This window comes from Lethenteron reissneri, chromosome 36 (genome assembly GCF_015708825.2).
Source record: "Lethenteron reissneri isolate LAM-NWPU_2019-01 chromosome 36, ASM1570882v1, whole genome shotgun sequence".
In the NCBI taxonomy this organism is placed as follows: domain Eukaryota; kingdom Metazoa; phylum Chordata; class Hyperoartia; order Petromyzontiformes; family Petromyzontidae; genus Lethenteron; species Lethenteron reissneri.
Window position 1 is genome coordinate 912610 of NC_083814.1, and position 17046 is coordinate 929655.

General features: G+C 46.6%; 1 protein-coding gene across 1 annotated transcript in view; it reads right to left on the reverse strand.

Moving 5' to 3' along the window:
- The window catches only part of LOC133351094 (GRB10-interacting GYF protein 2-like), a 99604-nt gene that overhangs the window by 71894 nt on the left and 10664 nt on the right, over positions 1-17046 (reverse strand). Inside the window, 2 exon segments of the mRNA XM_061566026.1 lie at positions 14167-14210; positions 15366-15474. Of these exon segments, the coding sequence (XP_061422010.1) occupies positions 14167-14210; positions 15366-15474 (153 nt within the window).

Consider the following 17046-nt stretch of genomic DNA (forward strand, 5'->3'; position numbering starts at 1 on the left):
GTGAGACCTCTGCTGTTAAACCGGAGCCGGTCATTAGCACACTGCCCAGGGAAACTCTCCACTGTCTCCACAACTGCCCCATCACCAATTGGGAGTTGTGGGGGTGGAGTGTCCGATGGTACAAAATAGCCAGGCAGGTGCTTAGCTTTGGTTGGGCTGATGGTAAGGCCCCACCTGTTGGTGGCAAGCTCCAGGTTCAGCAGTAGCACCTCGAACTCCTCCTCCGAGTGAGCAGCCATTAGCAGATCATCGGCATACATAATGTGGTTGAGCAATAGGGAGCCATCCCTTGACCGCACCCGGGCATCGATTAGCCTCCCATTGTATCTATAGCAGATGGGAATTCTTCCGGTACAGGCATTGAAGGCTCGACGAACTACGTGGTCCAATGTGGGAGCCAGAGGACATCCCTGTTGCACCCCAAGGTGTAAAGGGAATGGCTCTGACTCATGGCCACGTAGTTAAGACGCGGGGCCGCTCACCATCATGAAGGTCCTTAAGGATGGTGATGAGTGGGGGTTCGGGATTCGGAAAGCACGAAGAGCAACCCAGAGGCCAGGCCTACTGATGGTATCATAGGCCTTGAGCTGGTCAATAAAGCACATGCATGGACTAAGATGCACACATGGACCGACAGACACGCAAAGAAATGGAGTTACAGCGACTAACACACACGCACATGGACTGAGACACACACACACACATATGGACTGACACACACAAACACATCGACTTACAGACACACACACATATGGACTCACACACACATAGACATGCACTTGAGATACGCACACATGGAGTTACACACACATATCGACGTACACACAAACAGCGACACACACACATACATAGAGTGACACACACATTGCCGTACACACACATACACATGTGGACTGTCACACAGACATCCACTTGAGATATACACACATGGAGTTGCACACACATATATGGAAGTACACACATAGAGCGACTCACACACACACACCGACTCGCACACAGCAATACGTGGACTAAAACACACATTGACGTAAACACACATTGACGTAAACACACATATGTACTCACACACACACATATGGACTAAGACACACACACATGAACTTACACATACATAGACTGACACACACATAGCCCTATACACACATATGGACTGTGACACACAGATATCTACTTTAGATACACAGACATGGATTAACACACATATGGACTCACACACAGACGCATTGACTTACACACACAGACGCATTGACTTACACACACACATCGAGTGACACACACATGTATAGACATACACACACATGTGGAGTAACACACACATATGGACTGACATACACATCGATGTACACGCACACAGATCGACTGACACACACACATGGACTAACACACACACATAAGCACTTTGACGTTGTACGTTCGAAAAAGACACCCACATGGAGTTAAAGACACGCATGGCTCTACACGCACACACATATGGACTCAAAAGACACACACATGGACTCACACACACACACATCGACGGGCACAGGAATCCCCGATGATGGCACAGCTATCAGTATCGCAGTACTATGTATGAGTAAATAGTGTGACGTGAGCGATGGAAACAATAGAAATGCATTTAAGAAATAAGCAGAAATCACAGACAGGCAGTAGACCGTGGCAGCGTTATAAAAGCGCAACAAAAAAGCAGTAAAATATTATTATCTACGGAGTCTGTTGCATAAACTGGACGCATCGTGTTGGGGGGGGGGGGGGGCAAAGAGGACATGACACTGAAAAAATATCCGCAGCGTGATGTATGTGTTGGCTGTAAAACGCGTAAAAGAAAATGTCCCCCGTGAGCTCGAGCGAACGCACATCACTTGGCAGGGTCCGCACCCCCCCCCCCCCACGCAATTGGCGTCACTTGGTACGGTCGATGTCGTGCAATAAGTAAATAATGAATAATAAAAACGGCACAAATGTGTTAATTAAACTACTTTAAAGGTTACGGATGGGAAAACGGAATAGCCTATTCCCACCACGGGGTTTAGGGCGTGCTGGCTGGCAAATTATTTCAGTCTTAAACCCCACCGTCCGAGAGCCAAATCCCCCGCAAGCGCGAGCGCACGGAGACTTTTATATAAAAAAAAGAAAAAGAAAAAGATCTAACTCTGTGACTTTCCTACTCCAAAGGATGTTGTCACAAAGGAGTATTTGTAGAGAGTGTTTATCTTACCTATAAAAGGCGTTTTTTGTCTATCTGTCTGTCTGCCTGTGTGGAAGAAACTTGCGAAGGATTTGACTCGTGAACCATGGGGTAGAAGTTTAAAAAAAGTTCCCAGGTACCACGCGATAAGCCCCGTGGTGAGCCAGCACTATTCAAATTTTGCATCCGTCAACTTTAAAGTACTGTAGTTTAATTAACAATTTAGTACTATTAATTATTATATTATATTACTTCGCGTGCCAAAGCACAAATCTGCGCATGCGCGACAAAGCCGAGCCGTGGTTGCCCCTAGCAATGCACATACGCGTTCGGTGTGAGGAGGGGGGAATTCTCATTTGCATTAAAAATGCTAAATACACACAACGCTGAGGTAAATTCTTCACCGTGCGATGTCCTCTTCTCCCCCCCACCCCAATGCGTGCAGTTACTGCTATTAAGTCCGCAGCTATCTAACCTATATAATTAATTTTTTGTCTGTCTGTCCGTCCATCTACGTACGCTCCCTTACGGGGGATGTAGCTCTCGGACCGTGGGGTTCGCCGAGATTAAATTTTGCAGGTGTGCACGCCCCCGGCCCCGCGGTAAACTTAGGCTTTTCCGATTTTTCGTCTCTAAACTTTAAATCGGAACGATTATCGATTTAGTGCGATTTCTCTTTATTTATTTAATTAATTCTTTGCTTATTTAATATTGCCGACCGGCGCGGACCATGGTGGTTGCCCCTGGCAACGGGTAGCAACGCCTTCGCTGCGGGGTGGACGTCATTTTTAATTCCCGTTAAAAATATGCGCACGCATTAACACGCGACTGAGGTAAATTCATCAAAGTTTCACGTCCTCTTCACCCCCCCCCCACCCCAATGTGTGCAATTACTATTATAGGGTCGGTAGATAATAAATTATAGCGATTAGACAGTATTATTGTAGCGCGGGGGGGGGGGGTAACAGCCCCAATACCCAGCCGGGTGGGCAATCTAGGCGAGGCCGGAGGCTCTGCATGGTACTAGGCCTCGACACCCCACACGTGTCAAGTGACGACTTTGTGGTATAAACTCGATATACCCAGCGTTGCCCGGGGGAAAAATACATTTAAAATCTCCTGAAAACTTTAAAACATAACATACCAATAAAAATACAACTGTGTAATTAAAATTCTAAACCCGACCGCGCCAAGAATCGATTCTCTGAATCGCGAAAAGGAATCGAAGGTTGTAGATTCATTTAGAATCGCTCTGTTCCCGTTTAATATAAGTTTGTTATAGAGTCGATGTAAACTGCTACGAATGGGAAATATCTGGCGTTGACCGGGGCAAAAATATAATTAAGAACTCCTGAAAACTTTAAAACATAACATACCAATGAAAAGAAAACTCTGTAATTAAATATGGAAACCTCCTACGCGCCAGGAATCGATTCTTTGAATCGCGCAAAGGAATAATTGAAGGTTGTAGATTCCTTTAGAATCACCCTATTCCTGCCACGTTTGCTTAACATTTCCCACACACACATTCACACATTTAGCTTTTACATTTAACATACAAAACGTCAGCATGTACTGCTGTCATCATAGGTAAAAATATATACACCTTCACCACTCTCCCTCACTCACCATCACCACTCACCCTCAACACTCACTATCACTCACTATCACTCACCACTCACTATCACTGACCACTCACCCTCACAACTCACCCTCACCACTATTCCTCACTACTAACCCTCACCACTCTCCCTCACCAATCACCCTCAAGCATACTTGGCGACACGTAAGTAAGTTTTTAAAACGGGAATAGGGTGAATGGTGGTGGTGAGGGTGAGTGTTGAGGGTGAGTGGTTAGGGTGAGTAGTGAGGATGAGTGGTGAGCGTGAGTGGTGAGCGTGACTGGTGAAGGTGAGTGGTGAGGAAGAGTGGTGAGGGAGAGTGGTGAGGGAGAGTGGTGAGGAGGGAGAGTGGTGATTGGTGAGGGTGAGTGGTGAGGGTGTGATTGGTGAGGATGAGTGGTGAGGGTGAGTAGTGAGGGTGAGTGGTAAGAGTGAGTGGTGAGGGTGAGTGGTGATTGTTGAGGGTGTGATTGGTGAGAATGAGTGGTGAGGGTGAGTGGTGAGGGTAAGGGTTGAGAGTGAGTGGTGAGCATGACTGGTTAGTGGTGAGGGTGAGTGGTGAGGGAGAGTGGTGAGGGAGAGTGGTGAGGGTGAATGGTGAGGGTGAATGGTGAGGGTGAGTGGTGAGGGTGAGTAGTGAGTGGTGAGGGTGAGTGGTGAGGGTGAGTGGTGATTGGTGAGGGTGAGTGGTGAGGGTGAGTGGTGATTGGTGAGGATAAGTGGTGAGGATAAGTGGTGAGGGTGAGTAGTGATGGTGAGTGGTTGTTGTGAGGGTGAATGGTGAGGGTGAGCAGTGAGGGTGAGCAGTGAGGGTGAGTGGCGATTGGTGAGGGTGTGATTTGTGAGGATGAGTGGTGAGTGGTCAGGGTGAGTGGTGAGGGTGAGTGGTGAGCGGTGAGGGTGAGTGTTGAGGGTGAGTGGTGAGTAGTGATGGTGAGTGGTGAGCATGACTGGTGAGTGGTGAGGGAGAGTGGTGAGGGAGAGTGGTGAGGGTGAATGGTGAGGGTGAGTGGTGAGGGTGAGTGGCAAGTGGTGAGGGTGAGTGGTGATTGGTGAGGGTGTGATTGGCGAGGATGAGTGGTGAGTAGTGAGGGTGAGTGGGGAGGGTGAGTGGCGGTTGTGAGTGGTGATTAGTGAGGGTGAGGTTGAGTGGTGAGGGGAGGTTGAGTGGTGAGGGTGAGTGGTGAGCGGTGAGGGTGAGCAGTGAGGGTGAGTGGTAATTGGTGAGGGTGTGATTGGTGAGGATGAGTGGTGAGTGGTGAGGGTGAGTAGTGAGGGTGAGTGGTGAGCGGCGAGGGTGAGTGTTGAGGGTGAGTGGTGAGTAGTGATGGTGAGTGGTGAGCATGACTGGTGAGTGGTGAGGGAGAGTGGTGAGGGAGAGTGGTGAGGGTGAATGGTGAGGGTGAGTGGTGAGTGGTGAGGGTGAGTGGCAAGTGGTGAGGGTGAGTGGTGATTGGTGAGGGTGTGATTGGTGAGGGTGAGTAGTGAGGGTGAGTGGGGAGGGTGAGTGGCGGTTGTGAGTGGTGATTAGTGAGGGTGAGGTTGAGCGGTGAGGGTGAGTGGTGAGGGTGAGTGCTGAGTGGTGAGGGTGAGTGGTGAGAGAGTGGTTAGTTTTGAGGGTAAGTGGTGAGGTTGAGTGGTGAGGGTTAGTGGAGAGTGGTGAGTGATGATTGGTCAGTGGTGATTGGTGAGGATGAATGGTGAGTAGTGAGGGTGAGGTTGTGTGGTGAGGGTGAGTGGTGGTTGTGACGGTGAGTGGTGAGGGTGAGTGGTGAGGGTGAGTGGTGAGGCTGAATGGTGAGGGTGAATGGTGAGAGTGAGTGGTGAGGGAGAGTGGTGAGGGTTAGTGGTGAGGGTTAGTGGTTAAGGGTTAGTGGTGAGGGTGAGTGGTGAGGGAGATTGGTGAGGGAGATTGGTGAGGGAGATTGGTGAGTGGCAAGTTGTGAGGGTGAATGGTGAATAGTGAGTGGGAGTGGTGAGTGGTGAGGATGAGTGGTAAAGGTGAGTTGTGAGTGGTGAATGGTGAGGGTGAATGATGAGTACAGTCAATATGCACTGCTGTAATCATAGCAGGTACCACCACCACAAAATGTACTGCTGTCATCATAGCAGGTACCACCACGGTATGTACTGCTGTCGTCATAGCAGGTGCCACCACACTCGGTATGTACTGCTGTTATCATACCAGGTACCACCACCACAATATGTACTCCTCTCATCATAGCAGATACCACCATAGCAGTATGCACTGCTGTAATCATAGCAGGTTCCACCACAATATGCACTGCTGTCATCATAACAGGTACCAACACAGCAGTATGCACTGCTGTAGTGATAGCAGGTACGACCTCAGTCGGTATACACTGCTGTAGCGATAGTAGATACTGCTATCGAGTTGGTAGATACCGCTATAGTAAATACTAAAACAGTCAGTATATACCGCTACAGTCAGTCAATACTGCTACAGTCAGTATATACTACTATACAGTCAGTACATACTACCACGGTGAGTAGCTACTAGAGTCAGTAGATACTATTATAGAGTGAGTAGATACTGCTTTAGATTTTGTAGTTACTACTATAGTCAGTGGATACAACTATAGAGTCAGCAGATACTATACAGTTAGTCGTTATGAGTATATAGTCGGTAGACACTACTGTAGGCCCAGTAAATACTATGGTCAGTAGTTATTACAGTCACTAAATACTACTACACAGTCAGTAGCTACTACTGGCTCAGTAGATACTATGGTACAGTCAGTAGATACTACTACGGAGTCAATAGATACCACTTCCTCTGTTGTATGTAAGGTGTTGTTAGTATATATACCTACGAGGGGTAAAGGTATTTTTTGAGGGGGGGGGGGGAACCACAATTTTCGGAAACCTTTTGACATCAACTATTTACCCCACACTTTCTACAACTTTTTGGACTTGTGAAAGCCTCATATATTTGTTGGTGGAGAAATGTACAAACAGCCCACCGGGCTTTGACAATACCTTAGTATCTGTGTATATATAAGGTTTTTAAGAAATATATTTTTCACCCGGGCAAAGCCGGGTACTTCCGCTAGTTATTTATATAGCGCTTAGATAGTATTGTAGCGCGGCCGGAGGGATAGTGGGAGGGGTAGCGGGCCAGCCCCCAGCCTGTAGGCTGGGCAATCTAGGCAAGGCCGGGGGCTCTGCACGGGATTACGCCTCACCATGCCACTCGGTCAGGTTCGTGGTTTGTACTAAACAGTTGATGTATACTGCTATAGTCAGCATGTACTACTGTTATGATAGCAGTATGCACTGCTGCAGTGAAAACAGGTTACCACCACAGTCGCTATGCACTGCTGTGGTTAAAGCCGGTACCACCACAGTCAGTATGCACTGCTGTCGTGAAAGCAGGTACCACCAGACTATGCACTGCTGTAATGATAGCAGGTACCAGTCACTATGCACTGCTGTAATGATAGCAGGTACCACCAGTCAGTATACACTGCTGTAATCATAGCAGGTACCACCACAATATGTACTGCTGTAATCATAGCAGGTACCACCAGTCGTTATGCACTGCTGTGGTGATAGCAGGTACCACCAGTCAGTATGCACTGCTGTACTGATAGCAAGTACCACCACAGTATGCACTGCTGTAATAATAGCAGGTACTACCACATTCAGTATGCACTGCTGTAGTTAAACCACGTACCAATACAATATGCACTGCTGTTATCATAGCAGGTACCACCACAGTCAGTATGCACAGCTGTAGTGAAAGCAGGTACCACCAAAGTCGGTATGCACTGCTGTAGTGATAGCAGTTACCACCAGTCAGTATGCACTGCTGTAGCGAAAGCAGGTACCACCACAGTATGCACTGCTGTTATCATAGCAGGTACCACCACAGTATGCACTGCTGTAATGAAAGCAGGTACCACCAAAGTCAGTATGCACTGCTGTAGTGATAGCAGGCACCACCACAGTCGGTATGCAGTGCTGTAGTGAAAGCACGTACCACCAGTCTGTATGCGCTGCTGTGGTGATACCAGGTACCACCACAGTCAGTATGCACTGCTGTAGTGATAGCAGGTTACACCAGTTAATAGGCACTGCTGTAGTGATACCAGGAACCACCATAGTCGGTTTGCACTGCTGTATTAAAAGCAGGTACCACCACAGTCGGTATGCACTGCTGTAGTGATAGCAGTACATACCATCGATGTGTGTGTGCTTAAGTCGATGTGTGCGTGTTAGTCAATGTGTGTGCGTGGTGTGCGTGTGTAGACAACTACTATTTTAAAATTAAGTTACTTATTTTCACAATAATTATGTATGTGTCCAAGTCCATGTGTGCGTGTGGAACGATGTGCATGTGCCTGCGGCGGTAACCTGCAGCGCCACACCTATTACTATCATTAGGGGAAAATACGGTGATCCAATCTCCGACCCCCAGGAAAAGGTTTGCAGATTTGCTGAGCATTTCTGTAAGGTCATGGGGGAGGGGAAATCCCTCAACCAGGAAAACATCGTGGCACACAGTAGGGATAACCCTGTTTGAGGCTGCGGTGCCTCAAATATTGGAAGAAGTCACCCTCTGTGAGTGGCTGGCTGAGGTGCCAGCCGTTGAGGAAGTACTGAAGGCGATCCAGAGTCTGAGACCAGGATAGGGACCGGGCAGAGATGATCTCCCAAGCTAAATGCTGAGGGAGGGTAGCGTTTGTGCACAAACTGCCCTAGATGACATCATAACAACAGTCTGGACCACTGGACGGGTTCAGCAGGATTGGAAGGATGCCCTGGTGGTCCCCTTTTTAAGAAGGTGGACCGCACAGACTAACAACTACAGGGGCATCTCACGCCTCAGTGTGCCGGGAAAGGTCCTGGCAAGGATTATTCAACATCGCCTTGCTCGGCATGCTGAGGAGAGGCTTGCGGAGCCCCAATGCGGTTTTAGGAAAGGGCGGTCCTGCGCAGATGCCATATTTTCTGTCCGTCTGCTACAGCAGAGGTGTAGGGAATTCCCACAAGACCTACATCTCTGCTTTATTGATCTGGTCAAGGCCTATGATACTATCAGTAGACCTGGGCTCTGGGTTGTTCTTCATGCTTTCAGAGTCCCTGACCCTCTGCTCACGATCATTAAGGACCTTCATGATGGTGAGCGGGCCTGGGTAAAACTGCGTGGCCGGGAGTCAGAGCCATTTCCTGTACACCTTGGGGTGCGATAGGGATGTCCTCTGGCTCCCACATTATTTAACATCTATTTTGACCACGTAGTTCATGAAGCCTGCAATAGCTGTACCGGGGGAATTTCCATTTGGTACAGATATAATGGGAGGCTGATCATTGCCCGGGTGCGGTCAACCACGTTATGTATGCCGATGATTTGGTAATAGCTGCTCATTCAGAGGAGGAGTTGGAAACGCTGCTGCTGAAACTGGAGCGTGCCACTAAGAGGTGGGGCCTTACCATCAGCCCTACCAAAACTAAGCACCTGCCTGGGTATTTTGTACCATCGGACACTCCACAAATCCCAATCGGTGATGGGGCAGTTGTGGAGAGAGTGGAGAGTTTCCCATACCTGGGCAGTGTGCTCATGACCAGCTCCGGTTTAACAGCAGAGGTCTCACTCCGAATCAGTCGAACGGCAATATATTTTCATCTGTTGCGTAACGCTGTGTGGAAGCTACCTGGTCTGTCGCTCCGCACGAAACTCCAGGTCTTCTTGGCCACGGTCATTCCCTCCCTTCTCTACGCTTGTGAAACGAGATGGAGTGATGTGCGACAGGAGGATGTGGAGCTGAGTGGACTTGCCGATGACTGGTACCAGCGGTGTCAAGATCGGCCTTTGTGGAGGAGGTTTGTGAAGGACGCGACTGGGCAATTGGAGGCAGTTGCCCTCCAACAACAACGGAGGGCGGAGGAGCGACGCTCACAACAACGAGCGGAGCGCCGGGTGCCTAAAGCACAGCAAGTTGGCACAGTAGGGGGCACAGGCGGTGCATCAGCCAGTCATCTCAGTCAGTCCACCCGTGCCACCTGCGTCTGCCTCGTCACCTCCTGCCAGCGGGCGTTTGGATACTTCACGTGGCCTCAAGATGCACATAGCCTGGCACAAGCGTCGTGGTGACGTCACCGCCACTTAGTGGCGAATGGCGGTTGTTGTTGTGTGTGTGTACGTACATGTGTGTGCGTAAGTCCATGTGTGTGTGTGTCAGTCCATGTGTGTGCCTCTATATGTGTGCCTCTATATGCATGTGTGAGTCGATGTGTGTTTGTGTGTGAGTCTGTGTGTCAGTTGATGTGTGTACGGCAATGTGTGTATGTGTGTGAGAGTCCATGTGTGTGTGTGCATCGATATGTGCGTCTGTAAGTCCATGTGTGTGTGTAGGTTCATGTGTGTGTGAGTCTATGTATATGTGTGTGCGAGTCCATGAGTGTGCAAGTCGATGTGTGTGCGTGGGTCCATGTGTGTGCGTGGGTCCATGTGTGTGCGTCTTAGTCAATATGTGTGTCTTTGTAAGTCCATATGTGTGTATGTGAGTCGATGTGTGTGTGTAACTCCATGTATGTGTCTAAAGTCGATGTCTGTGTGTGTCAGTCGATATGTATGTGTGTGCGTGTAAGTCGATGTGTTTCTATGTGTGTGGGTCGATGTCTGTGTGTAAGTCGATGTGTGTGTCTGCCTTTTTCGCCTGGGCAACGCCCGGTACTTACCGCTAGTTATAAATAAAACTGGTTCTGCAAGTGGCTGAGATAGGGTGTTACCAAAAGTGTTTTGAGAATTTACAGGAACACTGGAATTGCAGACGAGCATACTTTCAAGGGTACAGCCTTAACTTAATGAGAAGTCTTATTTACACACATAACAAAATCAGGCCGGATGTTTTGATCATATTCCGTATACTGCATTGTGTGTGTGCATATATATGAAGAGAAAACATTTGCATCTTATGTATTGGCTCAGCTGTAGTGTGTTCACCACTTGGTTCAGAGGTTAATGGATCAATTCTGGCAAACCACTCTGGTTAATCCTGCGGTGTGCACTAACCATAAATATAAGCCATCTGCTTTACAATGTAAGTTATTTGATAAGAGGAGGCCATCGAGTGCTGGAGTCATGGTCAAAATTTATTAAACTGGAATTACATATAGCGATGATGGCTCCCTATTATCAGACTAATGCCCACTTACGAGCCGGTGCCGAGTTACCCTGTGCCACAGGGGCAACTGCCATCAGGAGGTCCCCTAGGCTAAGAATCTAAACAGTGCAATCTGAGACGTATTGTTACATTATGGGAGTAATATAAGTGCAAACACAATATATTACAGCAACATTGACTACTATATTTACCCAAGAATGTAAGTGTGTAACGCGCATGACGTCACTCCACGTCGACCAGGCCCCCTCATTAATAATCATGAGCAGGTGACGTCCTCCAAATGGACACCCCCCTCCATTAATAATAATTAGCGGGTGGTGTCACTCCACATGGGGGGGCGAGGCGCCTCCTCCCCTCATTAATAATCATGAGCGGGTAACGTCACTCCTAATGTAGCACCCCCCCCTCATTAATAATCATGAGCAGGTGACGTCATTACACATCTAACAGCCGTCCCACATTATTAATCATGAAACGGTGACGTCTTCCAAATGGACCCCCCCCCCATTAATATTGGGTGACGTCAATCCACATGGGGGGGGCGAGGCACCTCCTTCCCCCTCCTCAGCGTCAACTTACAACCCTCACATCACGCGATCTCCGTAACGCTAATAAGACATAGAAGTAAAAAGGACCTCATGATGAACAAGGGATTATAACTTTTAAATGAAATAAGTCTGTCACCGCGGCCTTACAAATTGCACACAAATTGATGCAATGAATATTACGTTGCAGTCTTCTTTTCGCTTGGAAGTTTCAGATTTACTGAAATATACCCGTCCTTGGACGGGCAAAAGGCTAGTCATGTATATAGTCATTATAAGGTGGTGGAATCGAGGCACACAAGCCTCACACTAGACACACAAGATTCTGCAGTGTATAGGCAGCTGGCAGTCAAATAGTGAAATGTGGAGCCCTGCAATTTCCTGCTCATTTTTCTACTGGCAGAAGGGCTTCCACTACATAGAGTTCTAGAGAGCACCTCTAGAGGCATTTGGCCTACTCTTCCACACTTCAGACACATTATAAGAAGTCAGTGGGAGAACCCACACATTACCCCACCACATGTGACTTGTCAATCACATAACTATGTTGTGCCCATTTGTACTGCTGGGTGGACAGAGGTGGGGAGATTTACAAAACTTGCACCATTGTTTCCACTCCTATGCCAAGAAATCAAACTTAACCGAAGACCTCTGCATTGCAAGTCCAGAATGCTAACCATTACACCATGGCAGGGTTAAATAATCTATTCATAAAAAAATATAAAAATTAAAGCCCAAAGTAAGGGGGGTAGTGTCTTGGTGTCAAAACTTTAGGGAGTGTACCTATCTGTGTGCGAGCACACACTACTCTAACACCACATCTGCTTTTGCGTCCAACCCAAAATATTTACTTGGGGAGGGAGTTGGGTGTTTTTCAGTGATGAAGCAAGTTTCAGTGGTATGAACCCTTTCAGTGGTATGAACCCCTTGGGGAAACCCCAGCCTCACGTTAAACAAGAAAAATAGCCTGTACCATACCCGTATTGCAGCAGGTACATTTGTTGAGTGGAGTGCTGACGTCAGGTCACACTCGCCTAGGGGGGAATGCCGTCAAGGTAAAGTGACGTCATGCCACCCGGGGTATTTAAGGGAAGACCCGTGACGTAGACGGGCTCTTCGCCGGGAATCGGAGGAGTGAGCGTTAGGAAAGTAGGGGGCTCCAAGATAGAGGGTTGAGAGCCAGGCTAAAGGGCTGCTTTACCCGGCTGGCCGAGTTGGCTGAACCCTCGGTCAGTGCTGTGGGAAGAGCCTGATAGCCTGGTAGGGTGTAGGGAACTCCCAGTACCCTTGCCCTGGGGAGATTAGTTAAGAACTCTTGTGGTGTTAACCCCTTCCCCCGAGTTAGGCAAAAGCCCTGAATAAACAGTTTGGTGTCAGCCCCTACACGACCGGATTCAGCGTCCTTTTTACCACACAACACATTTATAGACAACGGTATCCTTCTGTCAACAGCATACGATGTTGAAAGGCTTGACCCAGTTTGAATGACATGTCCTAGCATGGCTTTAAAGGCTGATCCTGGAGAGACAGACACTTGTGGGGCCACAACCAAAGGCCGTGGCTGTCACCCCGCTTCGCACGTTCGTGATTATTTCACCACTGAAGACATTTGACATCAAGGTTCCGAGAGCCAACCCAGAATGTTGCCAGTTTTCCCTTCCTCTTGCCATAGCTTCCCATGTATCAGTGTTGATGTCACAAAAATGACATATTTTACGCATTGTAAACAATATAACATGTTATTGTGTTTTGATTATGCATATTATATTTTATAACGTAGTAATCCCTCATTTAATGCGACAGACGTGCTCCTCAAAAGTTCCGCGTCAAGCGAAAAACGCACCAAGCGAGGAATTACTGTACTGATTCACATTTGCACTGTAAACTCAGCTTGCAGTTATCCCATGGAGAGACAGAGAACTGAGAAGAAGGTTATGCCATGTACTGTATAATTCCGTGTACTGGATCATAACCGGTCAGCCGCGCAGCTCAAGAAAGTTATTCATCATCAACCACTCAGAAGCTGCGTTATATCGGGCGGGTTCCGTGTTGTGTGAAAAGCGTTCCCGAATAGAAGCACCGTGTTCTGGAAGCACTGTGTTATGCATTGTATGTAAAGAGACGACTTACCGTATTCTACATTTGACAGTACATTTCTTTTCGTAATATTACTATGTCATTAGTCTGGATAAATGTCAAATAGCCATGGTTTACTGTATATTTATATATATACTACTTCAGGGTTTGTTTGCTACCCATTTGCAAATGAAAAACTGCATCACTGCTAAAATGTTCACATGTCAATTTTTTCTCAACGCTCTAGAGCGAAAAGTACAATCTTCAACCACAAGTCTATCAATCTAAGCCTTCTACCCTCAAGTAGGGACAACGCTCAGAAGATCAATTTATCATGTGCTCCTCATAAGACAGCATCAATGAACAATGTAGAGAGTTTGTGTGGTTTCATTTGAAATTGTATGCCAAATTGCACCTGCTCATATCTAGACCACAAACCTAGTGTCCTCGACAATGTTTTAGTGAGCCTAAATAAAAACCACACGTGTAAAAATGTGTACCCCATGAAGGCAATGCACAACCTCGTGTGTACAGTCCTTCACGACATAGTCAATATTGTAGCACAAGTTAGAAACATGTTTACTCACGGGCATCGCGTCGGCCTGGCTTCTCAAATCTTCTGTCACCACCTCTGTTGCCAGATAAGCACAACATGCCAAAATAATATCAATAACCCTTTCTAATTACATGGATGGCATGTACAGAAACTACTCATTATTTTCAAAAGACAAACATTAAAGATGTGTGCAAAGGAGATCCATCACAACTACATTCTTTCTGGCAAAATGTTACCACGAAGACGCTTGCAGCTACAGCATCGTGCTCCTGAGGACTATGTAGATCACCACGACAGGGCCTAGCTTCATAAGATAGCTTCCACAGCCACCAAAACGATTCAAAGGTGACAACTCTCATCCTTATGACACGACCACTGGCCTTCATCCCCCATTACAGCAATTTATCCTGCCCAAGCCCACTTACTTTTTTTATGAGTAATTTTTAAATATATTTATACTTCTAAAGCGCTTTTCACCCGCAGATCATAAAAAGCTGTACATGCAGGCTCACACAAATAACATCCAATCTGAAAGCAAATAATTCAAGAAGTAGAAAAGCCCTTAAAAATAAGTGGCGCCTTAAGGTGCGATTTGAGTAAAACAGGGAATCAGCAAAGTGGACGTCCGGTGGAGGTGAATTGCACAAACTGACATTTACGTTTAATAACTAGAAATGGAATATCTCAATCGTTATTCCATTCATACAGCTACATAAATTTCGACTTGAAAAATGACAAACCCATTACCCGCTTTATTGCACGTACATAAACTGATAGTGGAAATCACTAGGAAGAGAAAACGGGAACTTTTAGAGTCCAACTGACCACCTATGGAAGCAAGCAGGCTTTAGGAAAAGTGTCTCTACCATTAACCACATACTATGAATCGGTCAACGGAAAAAAAAAATGAAAATGTATTACTGCTCTTGTAGATCTATATATTTTTACCAGGTAAGGCCCACTGAGCTATATAGCTTTTTTCATAAGCGACCTGGCCACAAATGGTAGCTCAACAAAGTGGCTTATCATGTGGAAATGTTATAATAATTATGCATTTTATTTATAAAGCGCTTTTCCCAAGCTCAAAGTGCATGTTTCCAAATGTGGAAGGAAAAACCAGAGCACGCCGACTCCAAATATATAGCAGGTGTCAGGGTCGGCATCAAACCCACGACCTATATACCAGGCGAGGCAGTTAACATCTCGCGAAGGCTCTGGTCCAGCACTTACCGCTCCTCCCAGCTCTGGCTGCGGTTGATTTCTCGAGCTCCCCTGCCAAACCCTCCTTCCACTTCATCGAAACTTCTTTGGTAGAAACCTGGCTCACCTCTCCCTCGCCCTATAAACGGGAGCGACAAGGACAATTAGCACAACGCCGTCAATGCAGTCTCTCATTGAGGAGATTCCCTGCCACAAAGTGAACACTAAAGATAAAATGACATTTGGTTTGATCGTACTATAAGTGTAGCATAACACATCTGGGATGATTGCATTTCCATACAATCGATGTAAAATGATAATAACCCCTAGACTGATTCACATCCTGCGATGCGGACTCCAGCAATATTGATGAAGTTATTAAAGAATAACAGATCCATTGGCATCCAATCGCAACGATATATATTGTTAACAAAGCCCTTAGGGAACCGAATTACGGAGGTTTAGAGGCCAACCAACCATATGAGCAAGCTGTATATCGCAAAGGCTTTGGCACCAATGCCCACATACACAAGGTCAATCAAATCCTAAAAACAAATGCGATTAGGCCTGGTTATATTTAATAAATTATGAAAAAGCACTTGATTCAGTGCAAACTGAAGCAGTTATCCAAGCTCTCACCAACCAAGGGATCAATTAAAACAATGTAGAGACATTACTAGAATTATTAATAAAGTGACGGCCACGTTGAGTTTGCATGACAGGAGAAACAAAACACAAATCAGAATAGCAGTCAGATAAGGTGTTACACAATATCAGAAGACATCTTTCTCCCATTCAAAATGTATAGATGAAAGATAAAAAGGCTGAACAATAAACAGACAGTTTTAGCCATGTCAGATTTACCAATGACAGTAATTTGAATTAAAAGTGAATAACAAGATATCACTGAAGAACTTCACGAAGGCCACATAGTTAATGAAAGATAAATAACAGCAAAAAAACGTAATGTTAAACAAATTTGCTCAACAAGTAAAGCACTGTACGAAAATAACTACAAAACACGGCAGAATAAATGTGTATTTAGGGCAGTTATTGAAGGTGGATCAGGATCAAAATGATAAAAATAAAGCAGGGAATAAGAGAACGGAGTGTCTTTGAAAAGTGAACAATGAATAACAGAAAGGGAGATAGACACATATAAACAAAGACAGACACAAACATGGAGACACAGACATGAAGACACAAGGCGCACAATGTGAGGGACATGTCGTGCCCAAGTCTCTGTCATCATCTCTGTCGTCTCTTTCTGTACATTTGTGTATCTCTTTATCTTTTGCGTCTCCCTGTCTTTTTGTGCGTCTCCAGGTCTTTGTTTGTGGCTCCTTGTCTGTATCTTTGTGTCTCCATGTCTGCATGTGCGCCTCCATGTTTGTGTGTGCGTTTCTCCCTGTTTCTGTGTGCATCTCCGTGTCTCTGTGTGTCCATGTCTGTGTGTGCATCCCCATGTCTGGGTGTGCATTTCTCTGTGTATGTGTCTTTGTTTCCGTGTCTTTGTTTCCGTGTCTCCCATTTCTGTGTCTCCTTGTCTGTCTGTGTAGTGACATCAGGGATGTCACTGTATGGCGCCGGCCCGGAAGGGTCGTGCCGTTAGATGTTCCTACATCGTGGACAGCGCCGTGTGGTGGCTGTGTGTAATACCAGCCCTAGCGGGGACAGCGCCGTGTGGTGACTGTGTAATACCAGCACTAGC